The sequence below is a fragment of the Halichoerus grypus genome, chromosome 4 (assembly GCF_964656455.1).
Source record: "Halichoerus grypus chromosome 4, mHalGry1.hap1.1, whole genome shotgun sequence".
In the NCBI taxonomy this organism is placed as follows: domain Eukaryota; kingdom Metazoa; phylum Chordata; class Mammalia; order Carnivora; family Phocidae; genus Halichoerus; species Halichoerus grypus.
The window spans coordinates 12,058,002-12,085,652 of NC_135715.1; the positions used below are offsets into that span (position 1 = coordinate 12,058,002).

A 27,651-nucleotide genomic window follows, 5' to 3' on the forward strand; every position below is an offset into this window, starting at 1 on the left:
GCTCTTGATTTCGGCTCAGGTCATGATCTCAGGGTTGTGAGATCGAGCCCCACGTCGGGCTCTGCGCTCAATGGGGAGTCTGCTTGTGATTCTTTCTCTCCATCTCCCTCTGCTCCTTTTTCTCTCTCACTTTCTCTCTCAAATAAATAAATAAAATCTTAAAGTTGTACGCATCACTTCTGCCTATATCCCATTAGCCAGAATCTGGTCATGTAGCCATAGCTCCCTGCAAGAGAGGCTGAGAAAGGTAGTTTTTGGCTGGGTGGTCATAAGCTCACAAATACTGCTATTATTATATTGATGGGGGATGATAGATACCAGAGTGAGGAAGGCAATCAGCAGTCTGACAGTGCTCATTTGTATTTTGTGTAAGGTTACAATTAATAGTTTAATTGGAGTTGAGGGTGTTTACTGCTAATATTAAATATGCTCACTCAAAACTGGGAGATTGAGAATTATAACACAACAAAGGTTCATAATTGATGTCATTGAATTTGATCTTTCTTTAGTACTGAAACACGTTGTGGTGAGCACATAACCTGAAATTTGTCATATAGATTGTGAAGCTGAGGCAGAAGACAGAAACCCACCTTGCTAAGAGCATTCTACTTCATTCTTTAGGAAATGGGTTGACTTCAAGTTTTGGAGCAGTGTGGGAAAGCAACAGATTGGGGTCAAGGAAAGATAGTCTGGTGGCTCCCCATTGATTGTTGGATGAAATCCAAACACATTAATATGTTTACAAGGACCTACCTTCTTGTTATACCTCAGCTCCTGGTATCTACCTGTATCACCTGTGTTCTAGTCATGCAGTTCCTTGACTATTCCTTATTATATGTTCCATATCTTCTAGCAACTCTGCTTGCCATTTCATTACCTTTTTAAAAATAGAAATTTGGAAGTTAAGAAAAGGAGAGAAAGGGCCCGTAAATTGGAGGAGTGAGCCTACTTAGATCCACCTGTCTGTCTCTGGCATTTATTAAGTGCTCTGGTCCTCCAGGAAGTAGGTGAGGTGCTTCTCACTGGTCACCTCTGCTCATCCTCACCGCACCTGGTTAGGGATATATTATTATCCATATTTTACAGATGAGGAGCTGAGGCGGTTAGATGACTTACTTCAGGTTGCAACAGTCAGAAACTTGGCAGGACCAGGGATGTTGGTTGACTTCTGAGCCTGGGTTTTTTCCTACCACATCTTGTTCTTTTCTTTGAGAGGAAGGTCTGCTCTTGGACTTAGGATGAGGATTAGTAACTGTAGTGATATCAAGAGGCTATGGAATGTCCATGAGCTTCAGAGTCAGGTCTGAGTTACACTTGCTGGGTGTGTGCCCGCCGAGAGCTTTTACCTTGATTACCAGTGAAATGACCCACCTCACTGACTTGTGTTGGGGAAAACTGGGGAAGAGGGGGAGGGAGAAGATTTGGAGTACAGTTTTAACCAGTTGGAATGAGTTCAGCCTTGACTCCTGCAAATGAATGCTTCAGGGTTGTGTGAGTTGAGCAGTATTAAAAATTTCCCTCACCCTGAGGATCTTCCATTAATCCACTAGATGGAGCACATGGTTTGAATATATTTTGTGATTTGAAGTTGGAAGAAAAGATGAGGTCTTCACTTTGGAGTGTTACTGCAGACCCCTGAAGTTGGCCACGCATTTTGATCTGTGGATTTTTTTTTTTTTTTCCTGTATAAGTATAAACATTTCTTTTACTTAATACTTCTGTGGGTCAGGAATGTATGAGGTTTTTTGGGGGCCTGACAGAGAGGCATCGTGGTAGAGTAGAAAGAGGTCTAACCTGGAAGTCTGTGGATGAGGGACTAGATACCCAGGACTCTGTGGCTTTGGTCATCTTTAATCATCTTTGAGCCTCGGTGTCTTCACTTGTAACATTGTTGTACTAGGTGATGACATATAAGATGTGCCTTACAGATGTTGGGTATATGGTGTCTTCCGTGCCATCCTTTTAGGTCACCCGTGTGACCAAAGACACGCCAGCCCCCATTTTGCCTGACTCAATTTGCAGTCACAGCCAATGTCTATACAGTGGAGAACCCATCAAATTGCAGGACCCAAAGTGATCTTTGATGTCATTTGAGTTCAGTTGCCATTGCAGTGCTTCTGTCTCTCATTGGCTCCCCCCCCCTCCTGTGTGAGCATACCCTGGGGCTAGAGTTTCATTTCCTCCCAAATAGCCTCTTCTATCTTAGAGCAATGCTGGTGATTAGAGAATTTTTTACTATGAGTCGTGGTGTCCCTTCCAGAGCAGCCTGGATCTTGTAATCTAATCTGCTTTCCATATTCCGGTACTCTGTTTAGAGCCAAGATGGAACATGTGTCTTTGCCCTCTTTACTGCTGGGCCTGGCTGAATTAAATGATCTATCTATAAGAAATAAAAAATATCATCAAAATGTTTCCTAGTCCTTAGTTCTTACCTGATGGATAGAAAAGCGGCCATACATATTTCAATCTGTCATCTGTTCTCAGATGTATTAAAACATCACATGTCCTAAAACTTACAGCTTTTATGGCAAGGAACTATTCTTTAAAAGTTGTTGACTCATTTGTTCCTAAAAGCCAATGATATCTTAGACTACTGGAATCTGCTGTTAATGTTTAATGAAGTAAAATGAAAATTTTCACTTTTAGCCAGCTTTGAACTTTCTGTGGGCATGTGCAATTTCACCATTCATAATTTCTGTTAATTTTAAATTAAGTACACATCTGCTGAATAAAGACTTTCACATAGGTTGACACTCTTGGTTGCCAAGTATAAAAGTTTGTGATATTTTGAAGCCAACTTTTCAGAATTCCGTCAGAATTATACAGGTTTGGTATCCTCAATGGAAAAGCAACAAAACACCAAGCTCACTTTAATTTATAGCACATAAATTAATATATTTTTATAGTACCTCCCCTTTTGGTTGATAAAAAGGACATGGCTGTAGTCTTCTTTTTCCCAAATAGAGGAGTTTTCAGGGTTCATATATTTGGATGGGTTTTGGAATCAGTTTTAACATTAGTGTATCCATTGTATCTTCATTGGCACTGACAACAGATTAAATATATATATGGCATCTTCCCATTTATTGGGTAAGAACTAAAAACTGAGAAACTTCCTTGGACTGAGGCCACTTAGCATAAGGATGTACCTTGATCTCCGGGTGACATCTAGCCAGTGACCTACATTGGTCACTCTGATGGGTTAAAAGAAGGAAATGCATCATCACTTTTTCCCAGGAAATATTAAATCATCAAGACATTTCTTTGGTTACATAATAGATGTAATCAAGCTATTGGTTATTACGAAGTTAAGAAGCATATCTTCCCAGAAGTGGCCTTGAGTTTGTTCATTTGTGGAAGTCAGGATTCTCATCTCTCCCACCCGTCAGGAGTGTGTTCTAAACAGGTGGCTGTGACAGCAGCTCTTGAATTCTCTGTGGTTCTCGTCAGGAACAGTAGGAAGGAAGGAATCACCTTCCATACAAGTGAGAGATTTATGTTGTGAACAGAACATGAAGCAGACCCTCCAAATGGAGACTTTCCATTAGCTGTGCACGAACCACCTTTGCTAATTTAGAAGTTTTGGTGGGGCCCTGGGATAATAAAAATGATATCTGGCCGCTTACTGAGTATCTTCTTGGATGTTTTTGGCTCTGGAGTATGTACCTCCCCTTTCAGTTGATGAAAAGGACCTAGCCCTAGCCTCTCCTCTTCCCAAATAGAGGACCAGATCTATTTTAAGGAACGAATATAACCAAATAAAGCACTGGAAGATCATGTGTTCTTTCAGAGTATTACATTTATAAATACCTTATAATTTTTAATTCCTCTGTGTAATCAATATTATTATTAATTTATTATTGTTATTATTTTTAGAGAGAGTGTAGGAGTGGGGTGTGGAAGGGGTAGAGGGAGAGGGAGAGAGAGAATCTCAAGCAGTCTCCATGCCTATTGCAGAACCCAATGAGGGGCTCGATCTCAGACCCTGAGATCATGACCTGAGCTGAAGTCAAGAGTTGGACGCTTAATTGACTGAGCAACCCAGGCATCCCATCAACATTATTATTAATGGAGTTTTGTTTTTTTTTTAAGATTTTATTTATTTGACAGAGAGAGACACAGTGAGAGAGGAAACACAAGCAGGGGGAGTGGGAGAGGGAGAAGCAGGCTTCCCCACGGAGCAGGGAGCCTGATGCGGGGCTTGATCCCATGACCTGAGCCGAAGGCAGACACTTAACGACTGAGCCACCCAGGCGCCCCTATTAATGGAGTTTTTGACATGCTGGAAAGAGCAGGGACTTAGAAGTCAGGGAGCCTTGATTCATATTCTACATACCTGCTGTGTGACTTTGGTCAAGTTAGTTTACTTCTCTGAGCCTTGATCTTACCATCTGTAATGGGAGAATCACAGAGGCAACCCATTCTTACGGCTTAATGATTTCCTGGATAACATTTGAAACACTTATCTGTTAAATTCTGCTTGTATTTCCCTTAAGTACAATGTTACAAATTGGGATTTTATTGCAGAAAATATTTTTATTAAAAATTAATGAAAGCATCAAATATTATATTTTTAAGTTATAGTAATATGTACTTTTAAAAACATCAATTATGAAAAAAGGTATTTATTTAAAAATCTGTGTTATTATATTCCTTTTTGAGATATTCTAGATGGATTTTTGGGGAAGAATCTTCTTAAGCTATAAATATCCTGAACTTTGGGCTAAAGAATAGTTCTTTGTAGCAAGCATAGACATCATCCAGGAATAAACAAATGTGTTCAAAATCTAAGCCATTCATTTTAAGAAAAATTACTTGCCTGTCCGAATGCCTATTCTGGTGGAGGGAGTGTTTCTATCTTTAGAGATCCCTTACTTTTACATTGTAATGATATCTCATTTCAAGCATAATTTCAGTGACATACCTAAAGTATTTTGTTGTATTGGTTGCCAGTGGTCAGTCTTTGCTGTTTTATAATTTTTTATAAATGTTTTATAATGTTTTATGATGAGGCATCATCAGCCTGTCTTCCTTAGCAATGTCACCGTCACTATTAAGAGGCATTCCTTAAAAAAAGAAAATTCACATGAGAGAATATTCTCAGATTCAAAACAGTATCTTCCTCTTTAATGACATTAGCTAGATGTGAATGCTGGTGCCGTCCCATTTGTTCAGTTTTGAACAAACCATCTTTCACTCAAGCTGGGCATGCCTTTAATGCTGTATACCAGACCTTTTCTTAAGCATTTGAAAGAAAGATAATTCTATTTGCTGAAATGGTTTGGTCCTTAGGCATGCTGTATTTATCACATGCAATTATATGTGTGTCTAGACGCAAACGTTTCATTTTACTTATCAGTGCATTGTGGTTTCTTATGATTTATTTCATTTGCCTATGACACTAGATTTTCTTCAAATATTTCCCCTAGTCTTTTGTTTCACGGCTTCATTGAGGTATAATTTTACATGCCATAAAGTTCAGTCTAAATTTTAAATGTTCAGACTGAGGGTTGCTGGAGGGGAGGGGGGTGGGGGGATGGGGTCACTGGGTGATGGACATAAGGAGGGTGTGTGATGTAATGAGCACTGGGTATTATATAAGACTAATGAATCACTGAACTCTACCTCTGAAGCTAGTAATATACTATATGTTAATTGAATTTAAATAAAAAAATAAATTTTAAATGTTCAATTCAAAAAGTTTCAGTAAATTTGAACATTTGTGCAATCATCACCATGGTCTAATTATAGAACATTTCTGTCACCCCCAAAAGAAATCTCATGCCCATTTCCAGTTCCCACCCCTAGCTCCAGGCAACCACTAATCTACTTTCTGTCTCTATAGATTTACCGTTTCTGAACAGTTATAAAGGGAATCATACATTATGTGCCTTTGTGTCTGGCTTCTTTTACTCAGCTAATTAGTTTTGAGGTTCATTCCTGCTGTAGCATGTGTCAGTACTTCCTTCCTTTTTATTGCCAAATAGTATTCCATTCTGTTGTCTGGGTAAAATGCATTTTGTTTATCCAGTCACCCAGTTGATGGACATTTGAGTTGTTTCTACTTTCTGGCTATTGTGAATAATGTTGCTGTGAACATTTGGATGCATCTCTGTGTGACCATGTGCTTTCATTTTTTCTTGGGTGGGTACTTAGGAGTGGAACTGCTAGGTTATGTGGTAACTCTTTGTTTCACATTTTTAGGCACTGTTAAACTGCTTGCCACGGTGGCGCTACCAGCCCCGTATTAGGGTTCCAATTATTCCACAGCCTTGCTGACACTCAGCAAGGCCAGTCTTAAGATTTTAGCCATCCTATTAGATGTGTAGTGGGATGTCACTGAGCTTTAATTTGCATTTCCCTAATAACGTTGAGCATCTTTTTATGTGCTAATTGGCTGTTCTCATTGTTTGGTGATCCTAGTCTTTTAAAACTGTTTAGACCCTAGCATAGTATAATAGTTAGGGTCCAGCCAGGAAACAGAAATTGCACCAGTTATTTTAACAGAGAGAATTAAATATAAAGAATTGTTATTAAGTATAAAGTTGTTAAGCTGGGGGATGCCTGGGTGGCTCAGTTGGTTAAGCCTCTGCCTTCGGCTCAGGTCATGACCCCAGGGTGCTGGGATTGAGTCCTGAATCTAGCTCCTTGCTCAGCAGGGAGCCTGCTTCTCCCTCTGCCTGCCGCTCCCCCTGCTTGTGCTCTCTCTCTCTCTGACAAACAAATAAAATCTTAAAAAAAAATAAAGTCAAGTCGGTAATTAAAAAGGTAAAAAGAGAACATTACCGTATCATAGAGGTAGTGGCTGCAGGAAGCAGCCGTGTGCCCTGGGACTGGGGGGATAAAGAGATGAGACTGTGTTACAAAATCTTAGAAGCTTGGAGGGGGTGCCCACAGAGCTGAAACCAAGACCTCTGAGGACTGGGGACTGGGCAGCTGGCCGTGGTTTCTGAGGGGGGTGTGATGAGGATGGGTCTGTAAGTGCTGGGAAAACAGCAGACCTGATTCAGGTGCTGCACAGGAAGGAACTGCTCTTGCCCAGCTGAAGGAATGTTGCAGGGTCACCTGAGGACAAAGCCCCAGGAAGCAGGCACCAAGGAGCAAGCGCCCTCTACTCCCCCAGCTTTGCAGTCTCTTTCTGGTGCCCCCTGGTGGTGAGCCCGACAGGGGGCCAACTGGTAAAGCGGAAATGTGGTATTCCCAGCTAGCATCAGGGAGCTGACTGTGGAAGGCTGGGGCTGGAGCCGGGAGATTATAGCTTAATAACCGGCACAGCCCACCCCTTTGACTACTCAGCAAGCAGACCCACCCCCTCCGCATATCTGAACTGCCATATGACAAAAACGACTATGCTTCAGCCTAACAGAACACAGATATTCTTCAGTCAGAGGAAGGTGTTCTCACTGGCTCCTCAAAACAAGAAGTCACATCTCATTAGTCATCATAATCTGTCTTTGGGGGAAGGTCACTTTGCCATTCTGGACTTTGTTCATTAATTCTTAAATTCAGTTGCAGTCTTACAGGAATATATGCTATCCAAAGTCTAAGTTGTAGAGTCAAGTTTCAACAACAGTGCTTGTATAAAGTAATAGGAGAAGGAATTGTTACCCTCCCTCAACCCCCAAACAACAAGTAAGAGGGAGATAGGCAATGCTGTTGCAGGGTTTACTTCTCTAACTAGCCAATTGGCAGTAGTTGATATTTATATCTTTATTCTCCTGTTACTGATTCCATATTTCCTTTGCCCCCAGCCAGGATCTCAACTGATTAGAATTCTTCACCTGACTGTCTGAATTCTCGGTGGTTCCACCTTTCTTTTGATTGCTGTGGTTTTTCATGAACTTGTACTAGTAGAGATAGAAGTGCTAAGAGATGCCCTGAAGAACCACCCGGGATTTTGGACTCTTTGGAGGCAGCAACCTAGTTTCCTCTTACCCCGTCCGGTAGTCTCCTCCTCTTTTGCCTCTTGGTTCAGTGGCTTAAGGAGCCTCCAAATGGCCAGGTGGTAGTCTGACCTTCCACTTCATTGTACACTGTGGTCTCCCTTTAATGAAAGCATTCTTCCCTTTAAAACCAGGATCTCCATACCAGCAGGGATGGAGTGTGTTATTAGGGCAATAGAGTGGGGTCCCTCCGAATTCAATCCCTTGATTCCTGGACCAGTGTCTTCTTCCCTGGGGAGAGACAGCTGATTGAGAGTATATGCTGCATGTGTGAGATAGAACACTATCCTTTCAGAGTGTTGTTTTACCAATGCCCTCTTCAGCAGGCCATTCCAATCTTCTCGTGGGCCAGCTGCTTGTAGGTTATGAGAGTATGTGGTGAGACTAGTGAATTCCAAGTGCTGACAGACTGTACGTAATAAGTGGTACGTGTGGTTTTTTTCCAAACTGAAGGCCATGAGACATAATGGTCCTGAAAACCGTTTAGTGGGCTATGTCTGGTTTCCTCCCTCCCTCCCTCCTTTCCTTCCCTCCAAAGAGCTAGGATAGACCAAAGAGGCTGGAATAGAAAATAATATAGTGTAATACATGTTGTATGGCTACATATATTTTTGGGAAAGCTTGGAAAGCTATTGGTCTAAGGTGATATTTGAACTTGTGGGGTACTTATCTCCAACCTCCCATAGTTTATCAGAGTCCTACTCCACATCATGTCAATGTTGGTTGCAATCCTTCAGTGGTCCTATGAGGATGAGTTTCTATGGAACTTTTTTTTTTTTTAAGATTTTATTTATTCATTTGAGAGACAGACAGAGACAGAGAGAGCACAAGCAGGGGGAGAGGGAGAAGCAGACTCCCTGCTGAGCTGGGAGCCGGACGTGGGGCTCGATCCCAGGACCTGGGAATCATGACCTGAGCTGAAGGCAGACGCTTAACGACTGAGCCACCCAGGCGCCCCTCTATGGAACTTTTAACAGGGTCAAGGGATGGCAATCATGAGTGAGATCCCTTATAAAACTTAACTTTTAGAGTTGTTTAGAAGATTAATTGAGACCTCGTGACTGAATTCTGTCTCAGTGTCTGGCATGTTGTTAGATGTAGATCCATGTAACATACTCTGTTAAGGATGTGCCCAGTACTCTCTATGTTTTCCTTTAAATTTTACATTAAAATTTACATTTAAAATATTAATCTCCCATATAGTTCAGGTGACTGGAATGACCCAAATAGAGCCAATTCTATGATTTGAATAAAATTTCAGAATCCCCTGTTAATGTTCTATCTCTTTTCCTTCCTCTTCTGGCTTTTTCTCTACGTGCTATTTTTTTCTTGGATTTTTGAGAGCCTTGTGGTTAAAGAAGAGATGAAAATTTTGTGGGAAAAGATCTATAAAATAAATGTCTTTATTTTTGGAATAAATGAATTGGGATAGATGGCCCAGCCCTCAGATCCAGACCTTGCAACAAAATGAATGAGCCAAAGTTAGAGAGTAGACAAAAGGTTTCCCTGAGTGCTCTGTAAATACAAAGCAGAATAGCTTGCTCGCTGAAGAAATCATCTTACCATTATCTTCTGTACTTTTGGGAATTCACTGTGTTGGGAGTAGTGATACGTTTTGGAAAGATAACTGTGTTTAGGGTAGAGTGCCTTCAAGAGAAATTCAGCTTTTTATAGGTGTGCCCCTGATACGTCCTATTTTTTTAAACAGCTTTATTGAGATACAATTCACATACCATACGATTCACCCATTTAAAGTGTACCATCCATTGGTTTTCAGTATATTCACAGTGTTGTGTATCATCACCATCATTAATTTTAGAATGTTTTTATTACCCCCCAGTGAAACCCTGTCACCCTCCTATTCCACCTTACCCTCTCCCTAGCCCCAGGCAACCAATGATCTACTTTCTGTCTCTGTAGATTTGCCTGTTCTGGATATTTCATACCAACAGAATCCTATATGATCCTTCATGACTGGCTTCCTTCACTTAACATAGTATTTTCAAGGTTCATCCACATTGTAGCATGTATTAGTACTTCATTTCTTTTTATTACTGAATAATATTCCATTGTATGGATAGACCACATCTTGTTCATCCATTCATCAGTTGATGCATGTTTGGGTTGTTTCCACTTTGGGGCTATTATGAATAATACTATTAAGAACATTCATGTGCGAGTTTTTGTATGGACATATTTTCAACTCTCTTGGGTATATAGCTAGGAGTGGAATTGTTGGATCGTTTGGTACCTCTGTATTTAACTGTTTGAGGAATTGCCAGCTTGGTTTCCCAAGCAGCTGCCCTATTTTTCATTCCCACCAACAGTATATGAGCAATCCAGTTTCTCCACATCCTCTCCAACACTTGTCATTATGTTTTTTGTTTTAGCCATCCTCGTAGGTGTGAAGTGTTGTCTGATGGTTTTGATTTACACTTCTCTGATGACTTTTCATTTGCTTATTGGCCACTGGTATATCTTCTTTGGGTCCTATTTTTGGGTGGCATAGAGGGATGGTGGTATCTTCAGTCTGCCCAGTTCTTAGGTGGAGAGTAGTTTCCCTGAAATGTTTCTCACTTCTCTGAGTGAAATTCACTTACACACCAGGAAATGTTTATTTGAAGTAACATTCTTTTAAAACACAGTTATGGTTAAGTCATAACCCAACTAGAGGCTGTACATAAGAGTGAATCTTAGGAAGTCCTGAATTTTGTGCCTCTGTGGGGGGAAAAAAAAAAACCAACTCGTAAGGGCTCAGAGAATAGAGTTTTCCAAGCTGTGTAAGCAGGGACATAGATCTAGTTCCTTCTGACTTGACAAGAAGTCTGGACAAAGAAGTACATATTTTATTTTGAGTCTGTCTACTTCGGTTTTTCAAAGACATAGGAATATTTTGAAAAGTTGTATTTTCCTTCCTATAATTTGGGGAGGTAACCACTGCGATATCTTTATTTCTTATTATTTACCTTTTGATTACTCTAACTGAAAGTCCAACTATATATATTTTTTTTAAGGGGAAATTTTTTTTTTTTAAAGATTTTATTTATTTATTTGACAGAGAGACAGCGAGAGAGGGAACACAAGCAGGGGGAGTGGGAAAAGGAGAAATAGGCTTCCCTCAGAGCAGGGAGCCTGATGTAGGGCTCGATCCCAGGACCCTGGGATCATGACCCGAGCTGAAGGCAGTCGCTTAACGACTGAGCCACCCAGGCGCCCCAAAGTCCAACTATATTGAAACAGTTTTTAAAATGGCAAACTGAGATTTTGTTTAATTTTTCCTTTTTACCCTCAAGAAGTTTTTACTCATGTCTGAGACAGTATTTCTATCTTGACACAATGGCAGCAAAAGATTTAAAATATTTGGCTGCTAAAAACAAGTAATTGAGATGCATAGAATCTGAATTGTAGTCTTTCTCTTCACATACAAGAACAGCTTTCCAACAGCTGTAACTCTGTATTTGAAGCACATAAACTGTTTCATGAGTGCATTTGTACACAAATTATGCTGTGTGTCTTTTCAGTTGTTTAAATTTGGTGTACCTTGCCGCTAAGTGATCTTTTCAGATGTTGGCCTAAAGTAGAATTTCCTTGGAAGAGGCTGGTGGAGGCCAAGAGGAGGTCACTGGTGAGTTCTGATTTCCTCGTGCCATTGTGAGTTTGCTCGCCTTACTCGTTTCTCACTCAGTGTCTCCTCTACAGTTGGATGTTGGTGCTTACTGCATTTGCGGCGACCTGCGCCATCATCAGCCTCCCTCCTTTGAGTACCCATTCCCGGCTGATGTTTTCAGTGAGGAGTTAAAGCCTTGCACATAGGGGAGCTCTTCTGGCAGCTTCTCATATTTGATAGGATCAACATTTATGGATTTATTGGTTTTTCTTTGAAGAACCGAGCTCCCTCAGAAACTCTGATTTTGCTCCATAACCTCCCATAATGGTATTTGAAGTTGTGACTTAGCCTGCAGCTTCCTGAGCTGAGGGATAAATCAGACCCTATAAACTCTGTTGGTTCTCTAGTGGGAGGTTTATGAATCAGGAATTTGAATCTCAGCTCTCTTGTTTCTGTGACGATAATGTAGCTGCAAGGGTTTTTCTATAGGGGTTTTCCATTACCAAGGGGAATGAGGAAATAGAATATAAATATGAAGCCTATTCCTTGGGCTTTTCTGCCCTTTGTGTGGGCCAGGGTCAGACAAGGGGAGACTAGTACCCTCCTGGCTTTCTGTTATTTCACTTGTTCCTGGAAGTCATAGGAAAGCAGTCTAGTAACTACTTTGGTCTTTTTTTCTTTTCTTTTTTTTTTTTTATAGCAGTAAGATGTGTATGTGTGTGTGTGTGTGTATATATATATATATATATCTAACATAAAATTAGCCATTTTTAACTATTTTTAAATATTCAGTTCAGTGGCATTAAGTACATTTACAACCTGGTTCACCGTCCATGTCTGCCATCCATCTCCAGACCATTTTCATCATCCCAAACTGAAACTGTACCTATTAAATAATAATTCCTCATTCCCCTTCCCCACAGCCCCTGGTAACCACCATTTTGTTTTCTGTCTCATGAATTTATCTATTCTAGCTATGTCTTTTAAGTAGAATCATACAGTATTTGTTCTTTTGTGTCTGGCTTATTTCACTGAGCATAATGTCCTCAAGGTTTAGTATCCATGCTGTAGCAGGTGACAGGATGTCCTTCCTTTTTAAGGCTGGGTAATATCCCACTGTATGTACATAGCACATGTTCATTTGTTGGTGGACACTTAAGTTACTTCCATCTCTTGATTATTTGAATAATACTGCTATGAACATGGGTATACAAATATCTCTTCAAAACTCTGCTTTCAGTTCTTTTGGGTATCTACTCAGAAGTGGAATTGCTGCATCATATAGTAATTCTTCATTTAATATTGTGAGCAATCACCATACTCGCTTTCACAGTGGCTGCACCATTTTATATTCCTACTAGCGAGTAAGTTCGTTTTCTTAACTCCAACATTACTTCCTTTAGGAGTTCTGTTTTATTTTAAAAGCTGTTTAACTTGGTCTTCTGCCTATAAAAGGAAGATTCTCTGATTTCTTTTGAGAGACTCTGGTCATCTCTGGAAGGCCACTGCCCTCCATTCCGTGGAGCCAGTCTGGGTGCTTTCCCTCCTCCTTTGTCCCTCCGTGTACATGCCAGGTGCTCAGAGCCCTGCCCGGGGACATGCCTCCCTGATATTCTAGCACCAACATGGAGACAGCTGTGTAACTTTGTGTTCTCTGCTTTGGAGAACATTTAAATACTGCTGTTAGTGGCAGACTTGGCTCAAATATTTTCTGTGGTTATGACTTTAGAGATATATTTTTTAGCAAAATTAGTTTGTTTCACCAAGCTCTCTGGGGGCGGAGGGGGGCGTGTCTAAAACTCCTGTCTGTGTCCTTGTCCCCTAGGCCCATCTGCCATCTCCGTTTATCTCAAGTGAAGCTGTAGTGGCGTTTCCAAGTGTTTTGAGGTGGGGATGATAAATGGTGGATAAATTTAGATATGCTGTAAGTCTGCCTTCTCTCCCACAATCAAATTTTGAGGTTTATGTTCCTGAAATACACAATGGTAGGAGAGTTCACCTTTTCCTTATTTTTAAAAAGATCCTTATGTATATAATATTTCCTTAACTTTCCTTACTTCAAACAAACAAACAAACAAACTTTTTCCAATGGTCATTGCTAAAACCTCGACTCCTTCTTCACCAAATATCTTAACTCCTTTTTCTTGTTCCACAACACTCTCATTTCTCTCTTTGAATCATTTTTTTTTTTACCAATATAAGGAATTTGGAGTTTGAATTTATTAGATCTTAAATTTTCATTTGCTTGGGTTTTGTATAAGAAATGCTTGTATTTTTAGAAGAACTACCTTACTTTATAACAGGGAAGAAAAAAATTTAATTTGGGGCCAAGATGGAGGAGACCAACATTTATGGGACATGTGGTATGAACCAGGCGCCGTGCTAGATACTCTACTTACCTTTGATTATGCTGATTGAATATAAAATGAATAAGGAGTCGACAGGCCAACTTAGATAAGGTTTCTTTGTTCAGCAGAATTCACTGCATTGAGAAATGTAGTATGGACTGTCAGGGATGAAAATAAGACACCCTAATGGCACTTACATAGAATGTGATGTATTATTATTATTACGCGAGATCTTCATTTCAGCCACTGCAGAATGGACAGAATTCCAGTTCCTCCCTGGCCTCCTAAGGTAGAGCCCGAGGTCTGAGTTAGGTAGAAGACTTAAATCTGTTTGAGATATAATATTACTTCTAGTTTGTAGTTCTAGATTTTTTAGGTGTTACTTCAGATACTAATTTATGCACACTTTTCTGAGAGAGTATAAAGTAAATCTACTAGTCAAACTAATTTGATCTTTAGAACATACTTAAAACAGAAAGACGGTTGGCAAGGAGAAAGCTACAAATGGGAATGACAGCTCTGGATAGATATGCTTCGGGGGCGGGGCGGGGAGGGTCAAAGCTTGAGACCTATTTGCTGTCGTCTCTGTGGCCGAATGGCTGAGGTTTGTTGTGACCTGAGTCAGGCAGCAAGTCTTACCCTAAACGTACTGTTTGTACAGGCTTTCTGGTGGTTTGTACAGCATGGAGCCCCTTTCCTAGATTAAAATGCACACCCTGAGGGCAGCCCCAGTCACCTCCCAGGGTCTGTGGTTTGTGTATTCCTGTGAAGTGGGGCCAGAGCAGCAATCCAAATTGTAAATTCATTAAGCAAGGTGGCTGTTTTTGAGCTACTCAGTAAGTCCTTGGTGAAGTATAAAACAATAGTTACTGACATGCGTATAGCAGAATTGGTTGAGTTCTTACCTATTACTCTGTTTGAACTTGACAGCCTTCCGGGGTGGGCAGAGTAGATGCTATCTTCCTCCCCTCTCCTGTTTTTAAAAACAGTGTTATTGAGATATAATTCACTGTTGGGGCCACTCTACAGAAACAGGATGGACCCTCCTCCTGCCCCTTCACACCCCAAATTTGCTTTGGATGTTGAGACTAATGACATCGTATTCACAAGGAGGGTGTGAAGAGGTTAATTACTCATGTAATGAAGCTCCCTGAGGAGAGGAGGGCAGCTCCCAAGCAGGCCCTGAGCCTGGTTTGGGGTTTCTGTGGTGGCAGCAGGTGGGGCCAGGATGAGGGTTCCTGAGTGGTTTGAATTCCCTCCTGGGACCAAGGGAGGGAGCCACCTGGAACATCCGTTCAGTTTGGCCAGATGTGGGACAGAAGGGGAAAGAAGAGGGGGAAGGCCTACAGCTGTTAGTAGTAAAACATCAATAGTGGAGTCAGGCTTAACAAACTGTAGAACTCACCTGTTTAAAATGTCAATCCAGTGGTTTTTAGTATGTTCACAGACTATATACTGTGTATAGGTAGCATATATGTTAGAAACACTGTCCAATTTCTAAACATTTTTGTTACTCCTAAAAGAAGTTTTGTGCCCGTTAGCAATTACTCCCCATTCCCTGGCAACTACTAATCTACTTTCTGTATCTATGGATTTGCCTATTCTGGACATGTCATTTAAATAGAATCATAAGGGGCGCCTGGGTGGCTCAGTCGTTAAGCGTCTGCCTTCAGCTCAGGTCATGGTCCCAGGGTCCTGGGATCGAGCCCCGCATCGGGCTCCCTGCTCGGCGGGAAGCCTGCTTCTCCCTCTCCCCCTCCCCCTGCTTGTGTTCCTCTCTCGCTGTGTGTCTCTGTCAAATAAATAAAATCTTAAAAAAAAAAAAATAGAATCATAAAAGATGAGGTCTTTGTGACTGGCTTCTTTCATTCTGCATAACATTTTCCAGGTTCATCCATATTGTAGCATGCATCACTACTTCATTCTTTTTTATGGCTTAAAAGTATGGCATCGTGTGGACATACCGTCCCAGTTTGTCATATTAAAAGATGATTGATTTGGAACCTCTGAGGGTGAGGCGGTGATGGGAGAGTACCCTTATTAGCAGGGGAGGAAGACATGGGCTTGGGGCTCAAGACAGAGTCAAGGGCGGACATCCAGTCTTGGGAATTGTGAAAATTAGGGGTCACGTTTAAAGGTAAGAGAGTAAATGTGACCTCAAAATTGAAATACATACTCCGTAGGTGGCTGAACTGGTTGCCAATAGATACCATCCATCTCCATGTCCTCTGATGGAATTCATGGTAATTATCCTTGTAGACTAACCCAAGATCATTCTGATACAGAAAAATCAGTGAAACAAAATACACATTTGAATGATTCATTTTGTCATGCTTCTATCAGCATGAAACCCATTTTTGGCCTTGTTGAATCCTTTGCTCTAAATATTTTCTGTTGTTTTTCTTGCTCACTAATTTTGTTGGTTGGAAAATGATTAACATTTAAAATTGTTACAGGTTGCTTAAATGCTTATTAGTAGGTCCCTAGGAAACATTTCTTCTTTCCTCTGAATGATTGTTAGGAAGTTGTTCTATTCTGTCCCATTGTTTTAATTATTAACTTGGGAGTTTTTCAAGTAATTCAAATAGAATATACTAGCAGCTTCAAATTTTGCTTGGTTATTATTTATAATCCTTTGTAAAGTTCAAACATAATCTTTTGTATCTCAAATGATATTCCCTGGCTTCTGCACCCAGGATGTCTAAAATAGGTAGTAACAATAAAAAATTAAGTTTAAATTTCTAGGTACCATCTTTATATTCAGTGAACTAATATTTTTAAAGTTTTTTTCTTCTAGGTACCATCTTTATATTCAGTGAATAATATTTTTTAAGTTGTTTTCCTTGCAGTGCAGAAGTTAAGATAGATGGTGAGCATTCTGAATTCATTCATTCATTCATTTATTTATTTATTTATTAATTAATTAAAGGTTTTATTTATTTATTTGACAGAGAGGGACATAGCGAGAAAGAGGGAACACAAGCAGGGGGAGTGGGAGAGGGAGAAGCAGGCTTCCCGCTGAGCAGGGAGCCTGATGTGGGGCTTGATCCCAGGACCCAGGGATCATGACCTGAGCCTAAGGCAGACGCTTAACGACTGAGCCACCCAGGCGCCCCAAGCATTCTGAATTCTTAAGACAGATAATTTAACTCATGTGTTGGGTGTTTTATACTCTACAATATTGTGTTTCCATGTTATTTATCTGCCAGCATTGTGATGTCACATGAAGACTTGGCTCTTCTGATGTCAGGACTTGGGTGTAGTCTTGAACACTGTAGCTTTAACAGAGTTGCTATTCTGAAGCTGAATGTTCTAGACCACAGATGGTTACTCTTGTTTTTTTCCTGTGGCCAGGATCTCTACTCCTTTGATCTCTGTGGCTGTTAGATAAACCTTGCATTAAAAAAAAAAAAAGAGAGGCCTAGGTTTTTTTTTTTTTTTAAAAGATTTTATTTATTTGACAGAGAGAGACACAGTGAGAGAGGGAACACAAGCAGGGGGAGTGGGAGAGGGAGAAGCAGGCTTCCCGCGGAGCAGGGAGCCTGATGCAGAGCTCGATCCCAGGACCCTGAGATCATGACCTGAGTTGAAGGCAGATGCTTAACGACTGAGCCACCCAGGTGCCCCGAGAAGCCTAGGTTTTTGCTTATCTATGGGGCCTAATAGCCATAAGAACCAGAAATTTTGGGATTATGTGACTATGTGGTATTCTCTAAAGATCTGCTTTTATTATATGATATGGGTTTCCATTAACTAACTCTCAGATACTCAATCATTGTAATTCACTCTAACTTTGAAATCTGTAGATAGAAAATGAAAACCATCTGTTGTCTTATGAAATAAGGAAGAATTCAGAACAGATCTTAAAAGAGCAGTAACCTTTTTCTAGATGCATATTATGGTGGGAGAGGTTTTCCTGTGTTCATCATAGTCATTTTACTTAATTTATTTTTCATTTTTTAGAAGGAAAGTGCAAGAGTCAACTTAGTATTCTGTCAGTGACATGCTTCCCTATTAGCCATCACCCAAGACACACATGGGTAGTATAGTGTTACTGAGTTCATTCTGCAGTGGAAGGACCTGGATTACTTACGAATCCCAAATAATAACCTTGTTGACTGTGGGACTTTAGTGTGTGTGTAGCATCACGTCCTAGAGCCCTGCTTCAGAAGGTATATGTCCAGCCTGATCGGGTCACCCTTTATGCATGTTCTCATTTGCATCTTTGAGTACCAGAGATGGGAGAATCCTATTAAGCAGTGCAAACTTGCTAGCCCTCTCTCTGGCAGAGTGGAAGTGAGCAGAAGTCAAGATTGACACAGCAATTTTGTGTTCCCCTGTGATTTGCTGTCAGCAAGCTGTTACCCACACATGCAAAAGGTTGTTTGAAGTGGGCTTATACATGTTTCCATAGCAGCAGTCATCTTAGTGATTTCTCTCATTTTTGGGCTTTTTTTTTTTTCCTTTTGCTTTTCTGTTCCTCGCGGATGCAGGATTAAACAAACAGCATATTTAGGTCAAGGAAAGAGATGTTTGCTAATATAGATGCTGGGCTAAGCATTCTGGGAGAGTGATTCCTTGCAGCAGATGAACATTCTTTGTGCCTTCCAGCAGCATCTGCAGCAGGGTGGCTGTCTGGCACCATTTTTTCATTTTGGGCAGGTTCTGAGATTCAGAACAATCCTAAGCAAATCACGGGAGCCGGCAGTTTTCCAGTAACCACATGTAAATCTTCGGCTTATTTGTTCTTTGGTATTAACAGGGAAGCAGTCTGCTGGAAAAACGATACTTTAAAGATTTTGGTGCATCCGAGGTGTGTCATCTGGTTTTTGCACCACCCCTCCTGTTTGACACTCGGAGCCGGGATTTTTTTTTTTTTTTTTTTTGTCAGGCAGTTGGGCAGGAGCAGATTCTAGTACAACAGCTCGGAGCTTCCCTTCTGTTCTGGTGCCGGCAACTGCCTGTCATGAAGATGGTTCAGTGGGAGCCTGCTCAGAAGAGCCAAGGAAGATGATGTGGAAATGGAGTAGAGATTGCTAGAAATCTGAACATCCACACCTTGGGGATGGGTTGCACTACTAGTGTAATTCTGTTTAAAGGCATCCGCACCGTTTTTGAAAGAAACTGTGCTTATATGTGCAAACAGCAAGGAGAGAATAATGCCCTTGAATATACAGCATACCATTGGACAAAAGAAGATTCAGAACTATTGATCTCCTCCTGTCTGGTAAATGCTGTCTTGCTTAATTAAACAAGTACTTTGATGGTGTTAGAATAAACTCGTCTTTACTTATAAAGCAAATATATTTATTTACTTCAGTATGCTTATATATCTCTAGCCTGGGTGTATAAATGGGTAATTAAATGACCTTAAGTTTAATTATGAGGTGCCTGTTTGTATGTGTGAGAATGCCATGCATTCATCAAAGCTTAAATACATACAGAGAGAGAAGCTGGAATAAGATAATTGATTACAGATTAGTTTTCTAAGTTAGCTTCATGAGCTTACATGTTCTTGGTATAGTCTCAGAAATAATGTGTGGCAAAGTGTGTATTTAGGGTGTTCTATACTGAATCCTCTACCAGTGATAGTGAATTATTCAGTTCCTTTACATCTTGGTCTTTTTCTTGGCGAAATTTTCTTACTGATGGCTTGTGGTCAGTCCTCCCATCAGAGGGAGAAATTTAAAGGGAGCATGAAAGAAAACTGTAATGGGTGTGAGAAAAATATTTGTAGTTTTATTGTTTTAAGTCTGACTACTTATAATGTTTTTGGGTGAAGGCTCTTGAGAGTACAAGGAAGCTTAGCTGACACTTGTGTGTTCTTTCCTCCCCTTACGATGCACGAGGAGGTGTCAGGTCACAGATGGGTGTGCCTCTCCATGGCCTTCTCACAAATACCAGGCTCGTGAGGAAGCTGCATATGGGTCTCCTCTTCCCTCAGGATGCCTTGCCATTTTCCCTTCTGTTCTTATCACAGCTTTTTGTCAAAACGAGTGAGAATAACACACGTGGGAGTTTCTGCGTGTGAGTCTGGCCAGCAGCCACTCGGTATGGTGAGGGCGAGGTATGTGGAAACCCCAGCTCCATTCCTGGTTGTTAGGCTGCCATCTGACAGGGAGAGGGAGTGCTGGGGGGCCATAGGCACCTTGGGATCAGATCAGGTCACCCCAGCCTTGCAGGAACCCAAGAGAGGATGCATTTTGTAGAGGGTCTTATGTGACATTAGCTTTCAAAATACGTGGGAGGAAGGGAAAGAGAGCATCATTTGAGCATCAGATGCATTTTGGAAGGCAGTATTATGTGTGGGTTTGGAACTTAAGTGGGGCTGTATTAACTATTAAATATTTTAAACTCTAGTGTATTTTGGAATATGCTTTTGAGAATAACTGGTATCAGAGATTAGAAGGACCAGCTCATTACGGAGTCTGCCCCATTAGGTGTAATCTGTAACCCTGACAGCCCTGGGACTGCTTGGCCAGTAAAGGCAACGTCTCTCCCATGCGACCGGCTTATGCTCCCTCAGGTCACACTGACTTGTCTTGGGTTAACCCATCTTTGAGAGACTCTGCTTGTTTTTCTTTTTATTTTGTTGCACGAGGGAGTACTAACCTGCCAGGGGCTTTGTCGGCACGCTGGGACTGGATTTTGAAGCAGCGTTCCTGTGCGTTGGGTCAGGTGCTGTCTGCCCACCGCCCTTGCCCGCACTAGCAGACTGAGACAGACGCGACCGTGTGTGCCTGTGGCCGAGGTGCTGTGGGTGGAAAGATGCACCCTCTCCCTCCCACTGCTCTCCCTGCTTCTGTCCTTGACTCTTGACCTTCCCCTCACTCAGCAGACAGTGGTCCTTTGCAAAGGAAAGTCTGATGGTTATTCCTCTACTCAGTCAGATCCGGAATCCTTCCTGTGGCCTCCAGGTCCATCCCTCACACCTGCTGCCCCTGCTTCTCCTGGCCACCCCCATTTGCTTTTCACTCTCTCCTCATTTCCCTTGCTGTTCTCTCCTGCTGGACACTCGGCCAGGCATTACCTGGTTCACCCCTGGCTTCTTACAGGGCGAGCTCTGATTTCCCTTTCTCAGTGAGGCTTCTTTGACCCCTGGCATAGGGGTCAAATCACCTTGTAGCACCCCCAGCACACCCTTCTCTGATTCCCTGCCATAGTTTCTTCCTAATACTTATCTCCATCTGACATACAGTTAGTCAAGTATAGTAAGAGTAGTTAGTAGTATTACTTACCATACTTACAACAAGGATAAGCTTTCTTTTTTTAAACAAAATTTTAACTTTTTATTTTAAAATAATTTTAGACAGAATAAAATAGCAAAAATAGAACCGAGGTCCCATATTTCCTTCATAAAGCTTTCCCTAATTTTAACAAATGACATGACCATAAGGAATAAGCTTTCTGATGGCTGGGATTTTGTGTGTTTTGTTTGCCATTTTGCCCCAACAGCTAGAACAGTGTCTGATTTGTATTAAGTGCTCAGTTAATGAGTGAATTCTGATAAAATGGTTTTATGGTCCTGAACTTGAACTTGGAGAAGCTGTTGAGAATTTAGGTTATAATCACTTATCCTAGAACCAAAAGTCTTTTTTCAAACATTTTTGTCGTTTCCCCCAAACAATAACTGGCACATTTTCAATAATGTCCACTAGAGTTACACTTTTCAACCCTTCTGTCCTGGAGCTGTACCAAGAAGTTATGTGGTTCAAGGCCAAACATTCCATGGGTTTGCTGTGGTCATGACTGACAATTGATGATACGATCTTTGGACAGTATCCAGGCTAGCTCTGTTGAGACCTGTCCCAGGGCATAGGCATTGGAGGGCCTTCTCATCCTTTGGTTTGAGCCAGCCAAACTTTCTTAAGGGAGCCCTGCCCGGTGGTACTCCCATGAGCCCCCTCCATGCACAGGTAGGCTGACCTGGAGGCCACAGGAAGGATTCCGGATCTGACTGAGTAGAGGAATAATCATCAGACTTTCCTTTGCAAAGGACCACTGTCTGCTGAGTGAGGGGAAGGTCAAGAGTCAAGGACAGAAGCAGGGAGAGCAGTGGGAGGGAGAGGGTGCTCTTCAGGCAGATGTGGGCCTGTCAGGCCTTGGTCAGTAGGGTGGCTGCCACCCATCCTTCCTCCAGCTCAGGGGGCTACCCAGCCTGTGGCTCTGCCTTACCTGTCAGCAGGTCAGAGTGGTGCTTCACCTGCTCCTCAGGGTATAACCCCTACCCCGGCCCTCCAGTGCATACTCAATCGTGTGGAGGGAGAGGAATAATATTCATGAGGATTAGGACTTGAGGCCCCCCAGTCTTCGAGAGACTCTTAAATATCCCACAGATCTGTCCATGTGTCAGAAACCCACGTGGGTGGACTGCCTCATTTTGGCGTCAGTGGAGTTGCTGCTCCTGAACTAAGCTTTGTGTTTTCCTCTTGGCCTAACTGAAGGGCATCATAAGAAACATCCTTGTGAAAGTGATGTCTGCCATGAGGGTTTTGTTGAGGGCATTGCTCATTTACTTTTGGATCAGCCAGAGGCACGGTAGTGTAGTGGTTAAGAGTGCCGAGTCAGTCCGTAGAGCACACGACTCCTGAGGGTTGTAAGTTTGAGCCCCATGTTGAGTGTAGAGATTACTTAAAAATAAAATCTTAAAACAAACAAACAAACAAAGAGTGCTGACTCTGGAGCCAGCCTGCAGGGCTTAAATCCTGAATCCACAACTTGCTAGCTGTGTGACTTTGGGCAGTTTACCTAACTGCGCTGTTCCTCAGTTTCATTATTAATGAATAATGAAATGGATCTGCACTTAATGAAATGCAGATAATAACAATACTTTCCTCATAGGGTTATTGAATGAATGAATATGTCTGAAGTCCTTAGGATAGTGTTTTATATATAAGTTAGTGCTAATTGTTAGCTATTATCATAATTATTTCTGTGTTTTTTTAGTGTTCTTTTTATGAGGGGCCCTGGAAGTAAATTTCTTCTCTCCATACTCTGAACGGTTGTGCTTTTTCTGAGGAACTACTTTGTATTTTATATACATTAAGATTTATGTAACTGGTCCCAGCCACCTCTTCAGTTGACTGTTAAAGAAAGCTTAGATCCAAACATGTGACCCAATTCTAACATATATAGGCTCTTTCAAAAAGATTTTTAAAAAAATTTATTTGAGAGAAAGAGAGAGAAAGTGGGGGGAGGGCCAGAGGGAGAGAATCTCAAGCAGACTCCCTGCTGAGCACAGAGCCCTATGTCGGGGGGGGGGGGGGGGGGAGGAAGGGGTTCTTGATCTCATGACCCTGAAATCATGACCTGAGCAGAAACCAAGAGTCGGCCGCTTATGACTGAGCCACCCAGGTGCCCCAGTGATTTTTTTTTTTTAATTGCCCTTAAACTTTGGTTCTTATTTTCCTATATTACTATTTTATCACCATCTGTTTTTTCTCATCTGCTTATTAAATACTTTTTTTCTTATTTTTTTATGTATTTATGTAAATCATTTTAAATCCTTTTGCAACAAGGCAGAGTATAAATTAATAAGCTAATAGAGCCCTTTGTAGTGAAGAAAAAGCATCTTTATGATCACTAAGGTTGGCTCTGAAGCAAAAATTAGATGTCTCTAGTGCAGACTTTAGCTTTATAAGGCTGCAACTGTGGAATCTTGTGCAGGAAGGTTCTTTTTATATCTAAACAGCATGAATCAGCCCCATGGTGGGTAGGACACTGGGAAATGGGCTTATCTGGCATCTGGGGACTGACTGAATTTCAGCTGTACCACACTTAAATTTTGACTAGTAATCCTACCACAATGGAGGGGCAAAGCTGAGTTAGGATAGTCTCTATTTCCCGACTATAGATTTTTCCTAAAGTCTCCCTTTTCTAAGTAATTGAATGTATTAGTTCAGCTCATTCCAGACACAACCTTGAATGCTTCTGTGTGCTGAGCGCTGGCGAAGTGATGAGGAAGCTCACGTCCCCGTCAGGGAAGGGCCGGCAGAACTCTCAGGGCCTGTCAGGGGGGCAGGAAAGCACAGCTCAGCCTAGTCACCTTCCTTGAGGAGGGGCAGCATGAGTGACACCATACGCTTGTAAATCCCCTTTTTCCTTGTCTGTGAGGGTTTGTGATGGGCCCAGCCTTATTGACTAGGACTTGACCTGTTTTACTCTAGCCATTAACATAATATTCCCCTCTGTTAACATGTCCGTGGAAGGCCTGAGGAGCTGGGGGGTTATTCTGTACCCTGCTGTCTTCTCGCCCATTAGAACTCAAGTGGAAGAAGTTGCAGCTAGGACCCTGCCAGCAGCCCCGTAGAGAGCGGTCACGAAGGCAAACTGCTGCAATTCACAAGGAGAAAACACACTTTCTGTCTTCCATTTCTTTTGTGACATGATGGGATAGTAAGGATAATTTTACCCATTATAAATTAATATTTGCCTTTTTCTTTTTACCTCCTTAAAGCTGTGAAGTTTTTCATGTTTTTTTTTTTATTGTTAAGATTTGCTACACATCTTCAGCATGTTCTCAGCCTTTATTACAGTGTAGAATTTTATCAGACCACTGTAGTCTCCCCAGGCTAAACAGTCCTTCCTAATAGAAAATACCTGTCGGCTATGAAAGTCCTCTGATTTATCATATGTGCACTATGCAAGAGAATGGAGTTGAGGGTGATAATGTTGTCTGGCTCTGAAGAGCCTGCAGTCCGGCTTGTGCATGTCTGTGTGTCTGTTTGGAGGTGGGGAGGGGTGGGAAGGAGGGGGGAACATAAGTCGTGAATCTGTGACAAGTGATAAGTGAAAAATTGTATAATACCTGTCAGCTTGTGGCAGTGGAGAAAGTATAGTCTAGATCTTGATGATTTTAGGTGTGCCCTCATAACTTTTTCTTGCACTGCGAGAACTGTCTTGAGGTATAAGAAAGCAGAAACCTGCTTAGTGGCCTTCCGGAACGTTCCTTTGGTTCTTGGTCTGATCACTGGACTATGGCTTCGGATAGGCTGTGTTTTCCATTTTATTTCTAATATCCTTCCTAATGATGCCCAGTGGGTTTTGTTTTTGTTGCCTGTTTGGATCACAGCAATAAATTGGAGATGTTTTCAAGGAACAGTCAGTCAGCTCTGATTCCTAGATCCATTTCCTGCGTCTTGAGATTGCACTGCTCTGTTGATGCTGCTTTTTTTGAGTGCAGCCAGTGTGACTAGCGCGAAAGCGTATTGCGCCTTTTCCCGATGCTTTATTAAAATTTACTATCTTATTAATATTTATTAAATTATAAACAGGTAATTAACATTCATTGTAGAAACTAAGCATGCTAATGTTCAGTACATAGAGGTAACCACCGATTTAAACATTTTGAGGCAAAACGTTCCATAATTTCGCCCATGTACAGCATGGTTCATAAAAAATATGTAATTGTTTAGAGTTGCTGTGGACTAAATTGTGTCCCTCCCAAAATTCAAATGTCGAAGCCCTAATCCCCAATGTGACCACATCTGGAGATACGGGGTCTTTTAAGAAGTAATTAAATTAAATGGAGGCATAAAGGTGGGGCCTCCACCTAATAGGGCTCTGACCTTATAAGAAGAGTAAGAGACTCCTAACTCTCTGCCATGTGAGCACACAGCAAGAAGGCAAGCTGCCTGCTGTAAGCCAGGACAAAGGTCTTCATCAGGTACTGACCTTGCCGGCGTCCTAACCTTGGACTTCAGCTCCCAGAACTGTGAGAAAACACATTTCTGTTGTTTAAGCCACCTGGTCTATGGTATTTTGTTAGGGCAGCCCAAGCTAATACGTAAGTATAATAAGCATGTTATTTTGTTATGTAGTCTATAACTAGCTTTAAATAATCTCCACAATGTATCACAGATGTCTTTCCATGTTAATAAGTATACATCTATGAGTCACTCTTAATGGCGTCATTTCATTGTATGGATGTGTCTTGGTTCATTTCAGGCTGCTATAACAAAATACCACAGACTGGGTGTCTTATAAATAAAAACATCTATTTCTCCAGTTCTGGAGGATGAGAAGTCCAAGAGTCAGGCATGCACAGATTTGGGATCTGGTGAGGGCCCACTTCCTGGCTCCCTGAGATCTGTTTTCGCAGTATAAACTCACATGGGTCGGTGGGTATCGTGGGGTCTCTTTTATAAGAGCACTGTAATCTCTTACAGATTATAAAAGAGCTTCATGGGGGCGCCACCCTCATGACCTGATCACCTCCAAAAGGCCTCACCTCCACATACCGTCCCATTGGGAATTAGGTTTTAACATACCCATTTTGAGGGGACACAAACATTTACGTTTCAGGATGTGACATTTTGTTTAACCTGTACCCAATGTTTTACTTTTCTGGGTTTTTTTCCCCCACTATTCTCTGTTTTTTCTATCCTTGCATATATGCTTTAAACATGTACAAATTGTTTTCTTACCACAGATTTCTAGACCTGAAATAGCTAGGTCAGAGTATATTTGCTTTTTAAAGGGTTTTGATATATGTTTAGCCAGATTGCCCTCCAGAAAGGTTATTTTGAGATTTTTAAAAGTTGAAGACAAGAAAATGTGTTTTCTCTCCTTGGGATTTCAAGCAGTCTGTCTTCCTTATTGCTCTTTATTAAGATGCTGATGGCGTTATCTATGAACAGAATAACATCGCCTTAGATTGCTGTATTGTTAGGCCAATAACATGGTTATACCGGGGTTCAGATCAGCACTAATTTTGCCTCAACTGCTGGAAGCATGACCACTGGCATACTTACAGATCCCAGAGGAATTCTGAAATGTTTCATTGTGGGGGCTGGAATGTGTTTGTTCTGGGAGGTCTTCACCCTTTCAGAGTTGGTAGCTGTTTCTTAGATATTAAAGAGGAAAGCAGCAGAAATACTGAGTAGAAACAGATGGGTAAAGCTGTTGTTGCTTTGGTCAAGTCTTATTTTTTAGATATTCGAAGTAGCTGATTTATATTTCTTTCACAGATTCAGTGAGAAGCAATAACTCTTTTGCTTTTTAAAAGTAACATTGTCTTTCATATTTAGAATATATAATTATTAGAGGAAATTTAGAGACTACAGAGATGAATAAAGAGGAAAAGAAAAATCAACCATAATCCCACAACCTAGAAATAATTACTGTTTAACATGTACTGTGTGTTTTCTAGTATTATTCTCTGCTTATGCAAATATAAAAATGGTATACTATTTCATAAATAATTCCTGATGCCTTTTTTTTTAAGACTTTTTTTTTTTTTTTAAGTAATCTCTACACTTAACACGGGGCTCAAACTTACAACCCTGAGATCAAGAGTGACATGCTGCACCAACTGAGCCAGCCAGGTGCCCTTCGTGATGCCTGTTCCACTTCTTTGTTTTTAAAGATTTTATTTATTTTTTTGAGAGAGAGAGAATGAGAGAGAGTGCATGAGAGGGGGGAGGGTCAGAGGGAGAAGCAGACTCCCTGCTGAGCAGGGAGACCGATGCAGGACTCTCTGGGACTCCAGAGTCATGACCTGAGCTGAAGGCAGTCGCTTAATGAACTGAGCCACCCAGGCGCCCCTATTCCACTTATTTTCTTATGACCATTTTCTTATGCCCATAATGTTCCATTAAAACACTAGTATGTGCATAATATTCCATTGTACTGTATATTCTAGAATTTATTTAAATGCTTTTTGTTATTAGGCACTTAGGTTATTATACATTAAAATTACAGGGGACATCTTTACCCAAAAATCTTTCTATGGATTTTTAATATTTTCAGAGGC

General features: G+C 41.2%; 1 protein-coding gene across 19 annotated transcripts in view; it reads left to right on the plus strand.

The window, feature by feature from the left end:
• Positions 1–27,651, plus strand: part of DOCK9 (dedicator of cytokinesis 9) — a 327,271-nt gene that overhangs the window by 45,813 nt on the left and 253,807 nt on the right. For 6 of the 19 annotated variants that reach the window (XM_078070149.1, XM_078070148.1, XM_078070155.1 and 3 more), the window contains exon 1: positions 18,472–19,125. The exons of 4 other annotated variants lie outside the window; for them this stretch is intronic. In XM_078070149.1, the coding sequence (XP_077926275.1) occupies positions 18,964–19,125 (162 nt within the window). In that variant the 5' untranslated portion in view covers positions 18,472–18,963. Of the gene's footprint in view, positions 1–18,468; positions 19,126–27,651 lie in introns of those variants that run through there. 9 more of the 19 variants (XM_078070165.1, XM_078070166.1, XM_078070167.1 and 6 more) reach the window with 3 other exon arrangements.